The following is a 13,346-nucleotide window of genomic DNA, read 5'->3' as shown; positions in this document are numbered from 1 at the left end:
AATAAAAATGAAATAAACCGAGTTCTGTAGTTAAAAAATGTCCCAAGTTCCTTTTTTCAATAGGAAATGTGTCAACACAGAAAATATGTAGAACATTTCAGATTTAGTTGTGCTTTTTGTTTTTACTTTGATACTTTTAAAACGTTTTCTGTGCTAACTAAAATGACATGATCAGTGAGTCAAGGCAATATGTTTCCATTACTCATCAAATTCATTCAAATCATTTCTGCTTCATTTTTTAAATTGTACGTGACTCAACTTGTTTTTTAAAGTCAGTTTAATATATTTTAAATTGAAATAACTTGTACAGCCAATTTGATTATACGTAAAATTTTTTGGCTTGCAACTGAACTTGAGTATAGGTGGATTTTTGATGATTTAGATTAATTCAGACCAGTGTTTTATGTAAATTCATTATATAAATACATTTTAAATGACTTCAGATATGCTGACAAAAGAGCTAACCAACTCAAAGACTCCGCATTTACCTTCATTTTAGCTTAATGAAACCTCGATAACTATACAAAGGATAGACACCGTACATACTAATATATAAAGATCTATTCTATATTGTTAAAAGTTACTCTTTTAAATATTTTTATACCAAAAAGATGACAAAAAAAAGACAAAAAAAAAACCTTTATTCATGGTTGATTATCTTCCCATGTACAAGACTGCCATAAATATTCTCAAGAATGTAAACATCTGGTGAAATCATGGAAACCAGACAGCATGAACTGCCTGAGGAGGGATGAAGTGTGTCAGAAAGCCCTCTGAATAAATAAATAACACAGTAGCACCTCAAATACGCAGTCCTGTTATAATGCTCTAATGTTATCATTTATAAATATCTCACTTTTGTTATTATGGGGCAAATAATTCTGTCACATGGCGAGAGTGCCAAGGGTTATCCTGACAATTTTTGTACATTCCTCTTCTTTATAAAAATATTAATTGAATTTGCGCTAATCATTCTTAAATGGAGAAAATAGGACAGGACTTATTGTAAAGACTCTTATAATTCACTCGTATAAATAAAGGTTCTCTATTGGCATCTGTGGTTCCATTAAGAGCTTTTAACATCCATGGAACCTTTTTATTCCACTTTATAGAGGAAAAAATGTTCTTCGCACTAAGAAAAAAAATGGTTCTTGAACTGTGTACTGAAAGGTTCTTTGGGGAGCCAAAAATGTTCTTCTGTGAAATCACGGCAGAAAAAAAAAAAAAACCTTCACATGCCTGACTAACACAAGGTTTTAGCACATACAGCCACTCCAAAACATGCACACAATAGATGCAAAATGTAGAGTGGTTGTTTGCGTGAAAACCTTTTACATTTGCTAGGTAAAGCATAGATCCCAGCTGGTCTACCAGGCCTGTTCAAAGACTTTCTTGCACATGTTGGAGTTCTCCTGGTGTAGAGGAAATTCTGAGCCCGGCACCAGCTGATCTCTGCTCTTCTTTGAGAAGAATGTCTGTCCTGAGGGCAGTTTCTCCTGCTTGGAAACCATCTCTCTAGAGCGCACCAGATGCAAAAACAGGTTAGTTTTGTTCATCTGACACATTTTTGAAAAGATATAAGCTTTAACCCGTTCTCAATCCCTAAAATCTGATTGGTTGATAGATACAGTACCTGAAGGGGAAAGTGGTTTTGTCCATCTGCATGCAGACGAGGAAGGGGTACTCCGAGAACTGCACAGTGGTGATGAAGTCCAGGGTGGCCTCTGTCTCAAAACCTACTTCCACTCCAGCACTTACAAAGTCCGTATCCACAGTCACGTTACCGATGACGACCAGTGCTCCTCTGCACACAGTGTAAAGGATGAGCTTAGCAAGTACACTAAAAACTCTCAGTAAGCACAGAGTAAACCTTTAGTTATTTCAGAATCATTCTTACTTTTTTTCAGTATTCTTAAAGCTTTCAGGAACAGTAATCCATCTCTGTTAACCCATTTTCTATTTTTATTAATGTATTTTTTTTTTTTTTTTTTTTTGAACCAACAAGCAGAGCAAATTAGCTTTTTTGTTTCAGTCCCATTCACTCTTTTCCCAGGAGTTTGTTTGCTAGTTAAATTTAAGTGTGCATGTATATTGTTTAAAGAATTTTTTTAATTTTAATCAGTATTATTATGAGTTCTTAATTGCAATAATTTACATAGCAGGTGAAAAACTGTTGCCTTGGCAACTAACTGAAATAAAATACGTTTTGGTTGAAACAGTAAAATTACTACAAGTAAAACTGAAATACATAATGAACCATTTAAAATTGCTTAGATTAAGAATAAATTAGATTCAGTGTTATTGTTAACTAAAACTATTGTCTTTTCCTTTATTGAAATAAAGCTAAAATAAAATATTAGACCAAAAACTTAAATGAAAATTAGAAATAAGTCTTAGTTAAAGTGCTAAAATTACTAAAACTAAAACTGAATTAAATATGGAAGCTAAATAGAAGTATATTTTAAAAAGACAAAAGCACATAACAAAATGTCAAAAAATGAAAGCTAATACAACATATAAACATAATATAAAATGATATAAAATAATAAACATTATAATAATATATAAATATCAAAATATTACTCAGCTTCTACATTTTTAAATCAAAATATTCTACCCCATGAGTTTTTCTTTGGACATGCACATAACTTGATAATTTGATGCTAAATCCCTTTCAACTTTATTTTTAACTTTTTCTCTCAATATGTTTATGCTCGCTCTTCCTACAACACATGCTTCAGAGAACAGAGATTTATGCTGTAGTCTCTTCCTCAGAGTCTCTGCTGAGTCAGTTCTGGTGTTTGGGCTCACATATCACATGAGACTGTCTGGCTCCAAGCTTTCAACCTCCACCTTAAATGATCTTTTCAACATGGCTGCCCGTGATGAGTGGGCTGAGTGGAGGCATGCTAATCTTGTGCGCCCGAGAGAGCTGTGGTTTATTTCGTTTCTAAACATATCCCGCTTGTGTCTGACTATGTGTGTCTGTGTGCGTAACTATCTTTCTATCGGTTTTCCCCGCTTCTGTGTGCCCGCACTCACATGTGTTTACGTATTAGGTTGTCTGTCTGTCACTGAGTCTTTGTTTGTCTTCTTGTGTGTGTGTGTGTGTGTTTCTCCTTCCTATCCTGAGTACTTAGAGATGTAGTGTGTGTGTGTGTGTGTGCATTTTCATAGAAGGTAAAGCCTGCCGCCCTGATTCATACACCTGCTCCTGCCTATCCTGAGGACTGGGAGATGTAAAAAACCAGATGCCACCTAGAAATACCCATCATCAAACAAAGAACAGCAAACCCACTGTGCTAAAAGTAAGGTAAAAAAAGAAAAGAAAAACAGATAGACACTCATAACAAAGTTTTATAATGGAAATGTGTTTTGTCTTTAACGTTTCAAATGTAAAGATCTGAAATCTCTCCCTGAGAGGATTCGGTTTCTCACAATCAATATCATACCTAATTTTACCCTCAACCCCTGATCTTTTACTCCTACCACAGCATCTTTCCATTGCCCTAATTTCCCGCCTGTCTCATTCGAGCCAAGTTGCCATTGCTTGCATCCACAAACTAATAGTAAGCAAGCAGGTGCAGTTGTGGCTAAAGACGTGGATTAGCACTGAATCTCTCTGAAGGATTAATGATGTTATAATAAGATGTAGCGGCATGATGTTTACTGTCATTTGGAAAACCTAGCGAAGAAAACATCTGGCAATGGTTTCTAAATAAGCCATGCATTTAAGTAGTCGATTTTACCAAAACAAAGGGTGAAATGCCTTCCATAAGGACATCATGGATTGCATTTTAATTGCCACCTCAGGTCTATATCTGAATGCACAATATCATCCCCATACAAGGAGTTTAAAAAGACATTGTTTCAATAGAAGATTCTACCTGTTGTTGACACTTGTCTTAGACTCTCTGTACCACAAGCTGATCTCCATCCCTCCAGAAATATCGATGGCCAGACCACCTTGGAACTCAGCATTGGCTCTTAGACCAGACTGTAGAGGAATCACCAGAAGAGAACAAGAATGTAAGATTTTGTGTATATATATATATATATATATATATATATATATATATATATATATATATATATATGTGTGTGTGTATATATATATATATATATATATATATATATATATATATATATATATATATATAAACTTTAGAAATAAAATATTTTAATTTAGGGTTTTTTAAATGTTAAGATTTTTTTTTTTTATTAGTTTTTGAATAATTTTATAAGTCTCTTATGCATCCCAGGGCTGCATGTTTTAATTAAAATTACAGTAAAACAGTAACATTATGAAATATTATTGCAATTAAAAAAAAAAAGTTTTCTATTTGAATATATTTTAAAATTTAATTTATTCCCGTGATGGCAAAGGTGAATTCTCAGCAGTTTTCAGTATCAAATGATCCTTCAGAAATCATTCTTATATGCTGATTCGGTGCTCGTGAAACATTTATTATTATTATTATCAACATAGAAAACAGTTGTGCTGCTTAATATAATTTTTTTCAGGATTCTCTGATGAATAGAAACTTCAAAAGAACAGCATTTATTTGAAATAGAACATTTCTGTCTATATTATAGCCATGTAATTTCCAGCATAATTAACAAAAAATATATAATACACATTTAAAACAATGCAAACTACCTGCTGCACCATTCTCAAAATTCTGTCATGTTAATAAGCACTGGTCCTGTAATCTGGCCCACACCTGTCTCACACTGCCCCCAGGCTGTCAGGCTATGCTTATTGATTGCAGAAATACATCTGCTGCTTGTATCAGGTCTACATGGAGTGTGAGGAGTCCAGCATATCTTCTATAAGAATATACTGAGGTGAATGTCATACCTGTGAGTGGTCTGTCAGAAGAATAAGGCCCTTCACCACATTGATCGGATCTCCAGACATAGAGAACATCTTGGACATCAGGTCACTGTAGCCCTTGAAAAAGGTCACTGGGCGGAGCTGCACATCGAACAGCAGAGCAGACATTCCAGCAAAAGACTCCAGATCTTCTTCTCCTTCATCCGGCGTGGCTGCAATTAGAGACTCTAGACCCTGTGCTTCAATGGTCACCTGAAATATAGCATGACAGACACAAAGAACAGGCGAATGTCAGAACACACAATGCATGTTTATGGGATACTGTGTGCTGTACAACACTGTGTTGTGGTAATGATGACAGTACCTGAAGGCCATGAAGGAGGGCATTGTTACTCTGACCATAAATGTTCATGTTGCTTCTCCTCAAAGTGCCAGAGCCAGAGTACAGGATGTCCAAATTGTAGGTGCAAGTGACATCAGCAGTTCCTGTAAAAAAGCAATTTCTGAGATGCTAAGCAGTTGCTACTTTATTTCTGAAAAAAAAAAAAAAAAAAGTTTGCAATGTGTTGCTAAGCAATTTCTGAGATGCTAAGCAGTTGCTAGGTTGTTCTGGGTGGATACTAGGGCTTTTCTAAGTGGTTACTTGTTGGCCTAAGTCTCTAGGATATTGTGGTACAGTACTGTTCAAATTTTTTTTTAAATAAATTACTTTTATTCAACAGAAGTGACAGTAAAGACATTTATAATGTTACAAACTTTCCGACTTTAAATAAATGCTGTACTTTGGACATTCAGTTCATCAAAGAATCATAATGTATCACAGATTCTACAAAAATAAGAGTAATGATGCTGAAAATTCAGCTTTGCTATGACATTAATAAGTTACATTTAACTGATTTTTTCGATCATATAAATGCAGCCTTGGTGAGCATGAAAGACTTCATTCAGAAATACTACAAATCTTACAGATCCCAAACTTATGAACAATAGTATATATTAATATAACTGAGCTATTTATTTATTTTTTACTGGTACTACTACATCATTACTGGTAATGATGAGGTTTGTTTAAATAATATTTTCGAAAACTTTTTTTTTTTATCATAGTGTGAAACAATTAGATTGAATGTCTCTTGGATTATATATTGGAATACCTCCATGCAGACTTTCTATCAGGCATTGTGATATAAAAATGACACAGCAGTGCTATTGGTTTATATATAAAGGTTAGGAGTGGTTCATAGGTCAAAGGTCACTTACGTGCCATGAAGCCTGAAAAAGCAGAGGATGACCCGGTCTTTGAGAACCTGTCATAGTTGTGGGAAACCATGTCCTTCATCACTTGTCGTACTAATTTACTGCAAACGAGACATATGACAGATAATCATCAAGAATTAAACATTTGTTCATTTAAAGCCCAGAGAATCTGATTAGTAAATGTGAGACCCACCAGGCTGGCATCTCGAAGCGCAATATGTCCTGGACTTTAGACAGCATGTATTTATTCATCTCATGAGGCAGGTGTCCGATGGAGAGCAGAAGGTTCTTCACTTCCATATAGGATGGACTACTGCTCATAATCACATCAGCTGCCGCAGCACGAACGTTCTTCTCATAAATACGCTGGTTCTGGTGGTATATGCGGTTCAGCATCTTTTTCACCTGTGGAAATACAGTGTTAAATGTTTTGAAGAGTAGTTAAAGAGTATTTTTGTGTCCCTCTAGATGATGGGGGATTGATTATTTACCTCTGGTGTGATCAGCTCAGGGTTGTATCTCTGCAGTGCTGTGATGGCAATGGTGCTAAATGCTCCCACCTCAGACTCAGCATATTTGGCTAGAACAGGAACACCCTCCGGCAGAAGAGCGTTCTTCAATGCTAGCAGGTACATCTGAATCTCGGACTCCACCTGAGTGCTGTCAGGGCCTGTCAACAGCATCTCTTTCACCTTAACCACTGTCTGCACACCAAACACAAGAGAAACACACTCAGTCAGTTTGATTCACTTAAAGGGAGAGTTCACCCAAAAATAAAAATTTTTGTCCTCATTTACTCGCCCTCAAGTTATTCCAGACCTGCTTTCTTTCTTCTGCTGAACACAAATGCAGCTATATTAACCAAACAGTTGCTGGTCCCCAGGGACTTCCATACTATTTTTTTTTCTGTACAGTTGAAGTCAGTGATAGGGACCAGCAACTGTTCGGTTACCAACATTCTTCAAAATATCTTATTTTGTGTTAAACAGAAAAAAAAAACTCAACTTGGAACAACTTGAGGGTGAGTAAATAACAACATAATTTTCATTTGTGGATGAACTATCACTTTAATAATTTTTTATTTTGATACTGGAATTACATACATTTTGCGTTGTAGTTTTGATATTAATTATATGAATTATATGTGAACTTTTGTAAGTATACAAATGAATACAAATAATATTCCAATGTGTGCAGACTCACCGGTACTTCACATGCTCCTTTCAGACAGAGTTTCCTGAGCAGAGCTCCCATGATGATCACACTCCACAACTTAATTACTGCAAATCCAACCTTTACACAAATACAACACCAGAACAAGTCACATAAACATAAATAAGAATAATGAAAAAAAAAAAATTCTGAAAATCTAAACACATTTAAAGGTGAAATGTGTCATTTTTTGCACCACTAGCATCATCAGTGGAAATTGCAAACATAATGCATATATACTGTAGCAAAGTAACATAATACTGCCATCTTTGTAAGGCTGACAGTCACAGTGGCGAGGCTCTAAGTGCATGTGTGAGTGCAGTAATGCAGTTCTCTTACCAGCAAGGAGTGCAGCATGTTCTCTGTAGGGTGAGAGGCAAAGCCACATGCGTACAGGAAGCGCTCCTGCAGCATTAAACCTTCCTTTTTGCTGAAGTCCAGAAACTCCAGAATGGCTGCGAGAGAAGATGGAGTCTGAGCTGATGTTACTGCATCCACCAGCTGAGGCCTAGAAAGACAGAGAAACAATGTAAACTGGAAGGATTAAGCTTGCATTTATTTGATGAAAAACAGTAATACTGTAAAAGAGTATTACAATTGAAAATAACTGTTTTATATTTTAGTTTAATTTAAAATGTAATTTATTTCTGGCTAGGGCAAAGCTGAATTTTCAGCATCATTACTCCAGTCTTCAGTGTCACATGATCCTCCAGAAATAATTCTAAGATGCTGATTTGCTGCTCAAGAAACATTTCTTCTTCTTATCAGTGTTGAAAACACTTTTGCTGCTTAATATTTTGTGGAAAACATGATACGTGTCTTTCAGGATTTTTTGATGAATGGAATTTTAAAAGAATAACAAAACTGAGGTTATAGTCAAACTTAATCTTTCAGTGGGAAATCTGATTCATTTTAGTGAATCGGTTCATTCGTTCTCTTTACAGAGAAGTCTGCAAGGTGAATCTTTTTTGCAGCAAAATTTTTAGTTAATCACTAATGTTCATCACAATGTTTTTGACGTATATTCTAGGTTTTTGTTTTATTATTATTTTTTATTTATCTGTTCAAATTTCTTTGTCACCTTAATCGAGATCAATTCATTCAGTTTGTTTTGAGTGTGAAATATAGCTCTGATTATTCTTAGGTAAATATTCTAAAATATTTACATATTTAAAAAGTTATGTACATACACTTTTAATTTTTTTACTTATAGTGCTTATACATACATACATACTGTACATACATACAAATATATACAGTATATATACAGTATGTAAACACACACACACACACACACACACACATGTGTGTGTCTGTCTGTGTCTGTGTGTGCAAAGTATACACATGAGAAATTACAATCTTCATCTGCGTGTGGGTGTGTGTGCTAGCTACTGCAGTCTGCAGCTAATTTAAAAGAGTAGTTTGACTCTAGTAAAACTAACCAAAGTATACACATGAGAAATGAGGAGTTTGGTCTTACAGTACAGTCTTGCTGCAGTTGCGCAGTACAGTCAGGATCTCTGACTTGCTGGCTTTGCGCAGGCTGTGTAAGAGCATGAGGAAGCTCTTTGGGGCTTCTGCTTTAGAGAGTGAGTCCAGCTCTAGCTGAGACCTCACTGCCTTCCATGTATCCATCAGCTATTGCACATCAAAACAATACAATACATAATTAGTATAAAGTTACACAAACACATGCTTAAAAACATGTTTCACAAACTTCTGTCTGTGATCATACAGAGGGTGACCATATATATCCTCTTTTTCCCGGGACATGTCCTGGCCAGGAGTTATTAAATCTGTATGATTTTCTTGCATCCATGGAACACAAAAAAAGTTTTTTGGGGGAACGATCTGGGTTAATGTTTTTCAGAGTGTCTCATTTTTGTGTTTCTGAGTGAAAATTGTTTTAAAGTAGATTCTACACTAAAGTAAAGGATGACAGAATTTTCATTTTGAAGTGAATTGTTTCACATCAGATTCATAAGCACAAAAAACATAGGATAGCTCACATTGGGGCATCCCTTGCATTTGGTTTTAACTTTCTCCCCCATGACTCCAACAGACATGAGTTTGTCATCCAGAGACTTCACCACACTTGCGGCGTCTTTACCGGCCACTTCTGCTGGGCCAACCTCAATCTTTTTAAGCGTCAATGACTGCCTGTGGTAAATCAGAAAATACTGTAATTTCATTCAGTCATTTATTCTGTTGATCATGCGTGATTTGTTTTCACATTTCTTTGGTACCTGGACAGGACTTTAGTTGCAGCTTTATGATGAGCATTGACGGACAACGTGTGTGTTTCTTCAACATCAGAAGACTTAATGATGCCATTCTCCAGAGTGATAACTGTTTCAGAAGCAGACTTCCCACTGACACCCAATACCTAGAGGAGAGCAAAGGAAAGGTGAATAAAAAGTGCCAGGAATGGTGTATGAATGAGGTAAGATGATGAGAATGAGTTTTTGTCTTACTGGGCTGTGTGTAGTAAATCCCATCTCTTGTGTTTTGCAAGTATCCAAGTGTTTTATACGGACCACCTGATCTTTGGTAGCCTTGTACTCAACTAAACATTTCCCTGAAGCATCAGCCTGCAGATTACAGAGAAAGTATTTTAACTTAGAAAAAACTTTAAACACTTCAGTTGAGAATTGTAATTGTCAGACTTTACCTCCAACATCTTCCCGGACTTTAGCTGCATCATTAGCATACTGGCCACACCCCTCTTCAAGTTTTTGATGGTAGCAGGCTCCGCCTTCTGGGCATACAGGCTTCTGATCTAAGTGTGCATGTAAAATCACACAAAAAGTCAAATCACTATGGAAAATATTGAAAAGTTCAAAATTAAAATGGATATGAAAGATAATGAAGTGTATTATTACCTTGCCCATCTTCCACAGCACCATGAAGGGCCTCTGAAGTGCCTCAAGTCTGACTTTACCCAGAATGCTTTCTGCTGAGCTGCCTTGGAAGATGTTGTGTTTGCGCGAACGCTTTCCAGCACTTTCAACTTGAACATTTGAAATCTGAGAACAGGACAGGACAATGTGATTTCCACCAGGTTTATCATTGTTAACTAGAAATATATAGATAGATAAACATGAACTGAAATTAACTATTTTATTTCAGCTAGTTGCCTTGTCTTGCTTGCTTAGTGTAAGTTGATGTGTTAAAATTAATAATTAAAATTGAAACTAAGTTAATTAAAAACTGAAAATTGAATGTTTAAAAAAAGACAAAAAAATCAACAAAACTGCTAAAACTTTAAAATGAAAACAGAAAACAGAATATATTACATTAAAATCTAACTCAAAACATTATTAAAAGCTGAACAAGAGTACTAATTGCATAATTAATATACTTATGAAATTTAATGTTTTCTGAAATTTAATAACAAATAACAAATTGGTTTTGTTATTAAATGCAATAAGTTAAACTTAAGAGTACCTTTTTACATAGAACTTAAACACATCTTTAAATGTAACTTCATAATTAGTTCTATTGTCTTTGAAATATTATTAAAGTGTATTATCCAATGTACTACTATGCATTTATGGTAAAGTTAACTTTAATATAATTTCTATTGAATTTGAACTTGTATGCCATCGATTATATACAAGTAATTGTTTTTAAATATACTCTGAAGATTTGAATTACAATACAATTAAAGGGATACTCCACCCCAAAATGAAAATTTTGTCATTGATCACTTACCCCCATGTCGTTCCAAACCCGTAAAAGCTTTGTTCGTCTTCGGAACACAATTTAAGATATTTTGGATGAAAACCGGGAGGCCTGTGACTGTTCCTTGTGTGACAAGTAAATAACAATCAATGCAGCATCCTCGGTGTCTCTCCATATCACCGTACAGAGGCGTATGCTCTTCTGAATCATTATTTATTTGGCAGTCTATGGGACAGTCACAAGCCTCCAGGTTTTTTATCCAAAATATCTTAAATTGTGTTCCGAAGATGAACAAAGCTTTCAGGGGGTTTGGAACGACATGGGGGTAAGTGATTAATGACAAAATTTTCATTTTGGGGTGGAGTATCCCTTTAAGCGCACTTTCTCACAGGGGGAATGCAATCAAAAATTTAAGTTCTCCCCTTTACCTGCACTCTAAGTAGCTGCTCATCCTGGATCTCTGAGTTCCTCCAGACGAGGCTGATGTCCACATCACTGCTAATCCTGAAACCAGCATTCCCCCTAGTGGATCCTGTTGGCCTGTTGAGCCCGACCTCAGCGCTGTAGCTGTATTTGTAGAGTTTGTCATTATCTATCTGAGGTCCAGCACTCGCACCTGTAAAAAAAAAAAAAACACGAAAATGTCATCCAATTTAACTTAAAATCTCCTAAAAAACACAACATGAAAAAAAAGACAAGGGAGGAATGTGAACTTACAGAGGCAGGAAGTGGACTGAAAATCTCCTAAAAATCACAGGGTGGAAACACTATCTTAAATCTGAATTGAATCCACTGTTTTATTCCACAGGATTTACATCCACATGCTCAAATAATTTGTTCAAGAGCAAGAGAAAGCAACAGGAAAAGGAAGGCACTCCAGAGGATGTCCGTAGCCTTTCACAGACAGCAATAAAGGAAAAGGAATGTGTAAAAGGTATCTGCAAGGTTTCAGATAACAGTTTACTATGAGCTATTAATCCTCATTTATCTGTAATCATCATATATATGGATAATATTCTTAACCCCATTATTTTCTACAACTTAATTTATTTTCGTCTTAAAAGTTTTAAATGAGTCTGAATCACGTTCAAGGTAAACTTTGTGCAAATCAAGATAATTAGTGATGTTAGGGGCAAAAACACTAAACAAATTTAACAGTTATTTTGTCTAAATTTGTGGTTTTAAGATTGTTGATTCATAACCATTTCTCTCCAAAACCATTATCCTCTCAGTTACACAGTTCAGTCTTGTCCTGAAAACACTGACGTGTCACACTGAGATTGCATCACATCTTCTGATTCAGAGATTATGCCCTTAATTATGAGATTACACACAAATAAATTTTATTTTATTATAATTTTTTTATTCATATTTATATATATTGTATATATAAATAATAAAATCAAAAAAATATTTCAGTAATGATACTAATACTAAATAAACATACTGATCATTCTACTTTCAATGATTAAATGAGTGGGCACAGAATGAATGAAAGGGGTGACTAACCACAGCATTATTAAATTCTCACAAAATCACTATTCTAGAGACATCAGTGAACTGCATAAACTCTTAAATCAATGTAATATTTAAATAAATTTAAATCATGAAAACATTACAACATCCGCTAGCTCTAAACAACAAGCAAACATAGTCAATGAACAATATTTTATTCTTTTTTTTTATATATTTTATTTATTTTTTACTTCTTTAGATCACTTACCAAGAGATGAGGTACTTAAAAAGGAGGTCACACATAGTAAAAGTCCAGCAAGCCGCAGCATGGTTGGCTCGCTGAGTGCTGTGCGCGTTAAAGGTCTGCGGGCCAGAGAAAGGATGGCTGCCTGCTCCTCCAGCTCTCTCTCTCTCTCTCTCTCTCTCTCTGTTTATCTGGATTTGAGGTTCAGACTCCAAACTCCACGCTCCAGTACTAAGTACGAGATAACGGCTAATAATTAACCGGCAGAGCTTGCTGAGATTTGGTGAATGAATGCTCCTCAGAGATGGGTTTGATTTTTATAGTAGGGTGGGTATGGTAGAATCCCTCCGGCAGGGCGCTTCAGTCAGCGCATACAGGGGGATTTCTCAGTAATGATCAAAGGAGATTCGCACATCCTTCGTGACAGGATTAGTTTATTTAGTTTTTCCTCAACCATATTATATTATATTATATTATATTATATTATATTATATTATATTATATTATATTATATTAAGGAGGTCCAAGTTAAAATGGAAAATTATTTTAAAAATGGACTTTATTAAAACACTTGTAGTTATTGTATTCTTGTTGGTTTCAGGTCTTTTTTAAAAACGTTTGTTATTTTTACGGTTTTATTGAAATTGATATAAAGTA

General features: G+C 35.2%; 1 protein-coding gene across 1 annotated transcript; it reads right to left on the bottom strand.

Moving 5' to 3' along the window:
* Positions 1 to 624: 624 nt before the first annotated feature.
* Positions 625 to 12,990, bottom strand: LOC109108963 (microsomal triglyceride transfer protein-like). The gene is made up of 18 exons (XM_042727131.1): positions 12,714 to 12,990; positions 11,419 to 11,606; positions 10,189 to 10,332; positions 9,978 to 10,085; positions 9,781 to 9,897; positions 9,553 to 9,692; positions 9,316 to 9,466; positions 8,787 to 8,944; positions 7,615 to 7,814; positions 7,298 to 7,374; positions 6,586 to 6,798; positions 6,288 to 6,499; positions 6,098 to 6,195; positions 5,202 to 5,323; positions 4,862 to 5,089; positions 3,888 to 4,012; positions 1,634 to 1,804; positions 625 to 1,515 (listed from the first exon to the last, which is right to left on the bottom strand). Exons 1-18 carry the CDS (start codon positions 12,772 to 12,774, stop codon positions 1,368 to 1,370), a joined length of 2,661 nt encoding a protein of 886 aa, XP_042583065.1. The 5' UTR covers positions 12,775 to 12,990; the 3' UTR covers positions 625 to 1,367.
* Positions 12,991 to 13,346: the final 356 nt, after the last annotated feature.

The sequence above is a fragment of the Cyprinus carpio genome, chromosome A1 (assembly GCF_018340385.1).
Source record: "Cyprinus carpio isolate SPL01 chromosome A1, ASM1834038v1, whole genome shotgun sequence".
NCBI lineage: Eukaryota > Metazoa > Chordata > Actinopteri > Cypriniformes > Cyprinidae > Cyprinus > Cyprinus carpio.
The sequence above is the reverse complement of the archived record's forward strand: the minus strand, read 5'-3'. Positions and strand labels throughout refer to the sequence as shown.

Excerpts from the sequence above, each read along its gene's own strand:
- LOC109108963 (XM_042727131.1), bottom strand. The coding sequence starts at position 12,774 with ATGCTGCGGCTTGCTGGACTTTTACTATGTGTGACCTCCTTTTTAAGT. Across the intron at positions 9,898-9,977 it reads AGTCCGGGAAGATGTTGGAG|GCTGATGCTTCAGGGAAATG; the intron begins GTAAAGTCTGAC and ends TGTAATCTGCAG. Across the intron at positions 1,805-3,887 it reads AAGACAAGTGTCAACAACAG|AGGAGCACTGGTCGTCATCG; the intron begins GTAGAATCTTCT and ends CACTGTGTGCAG.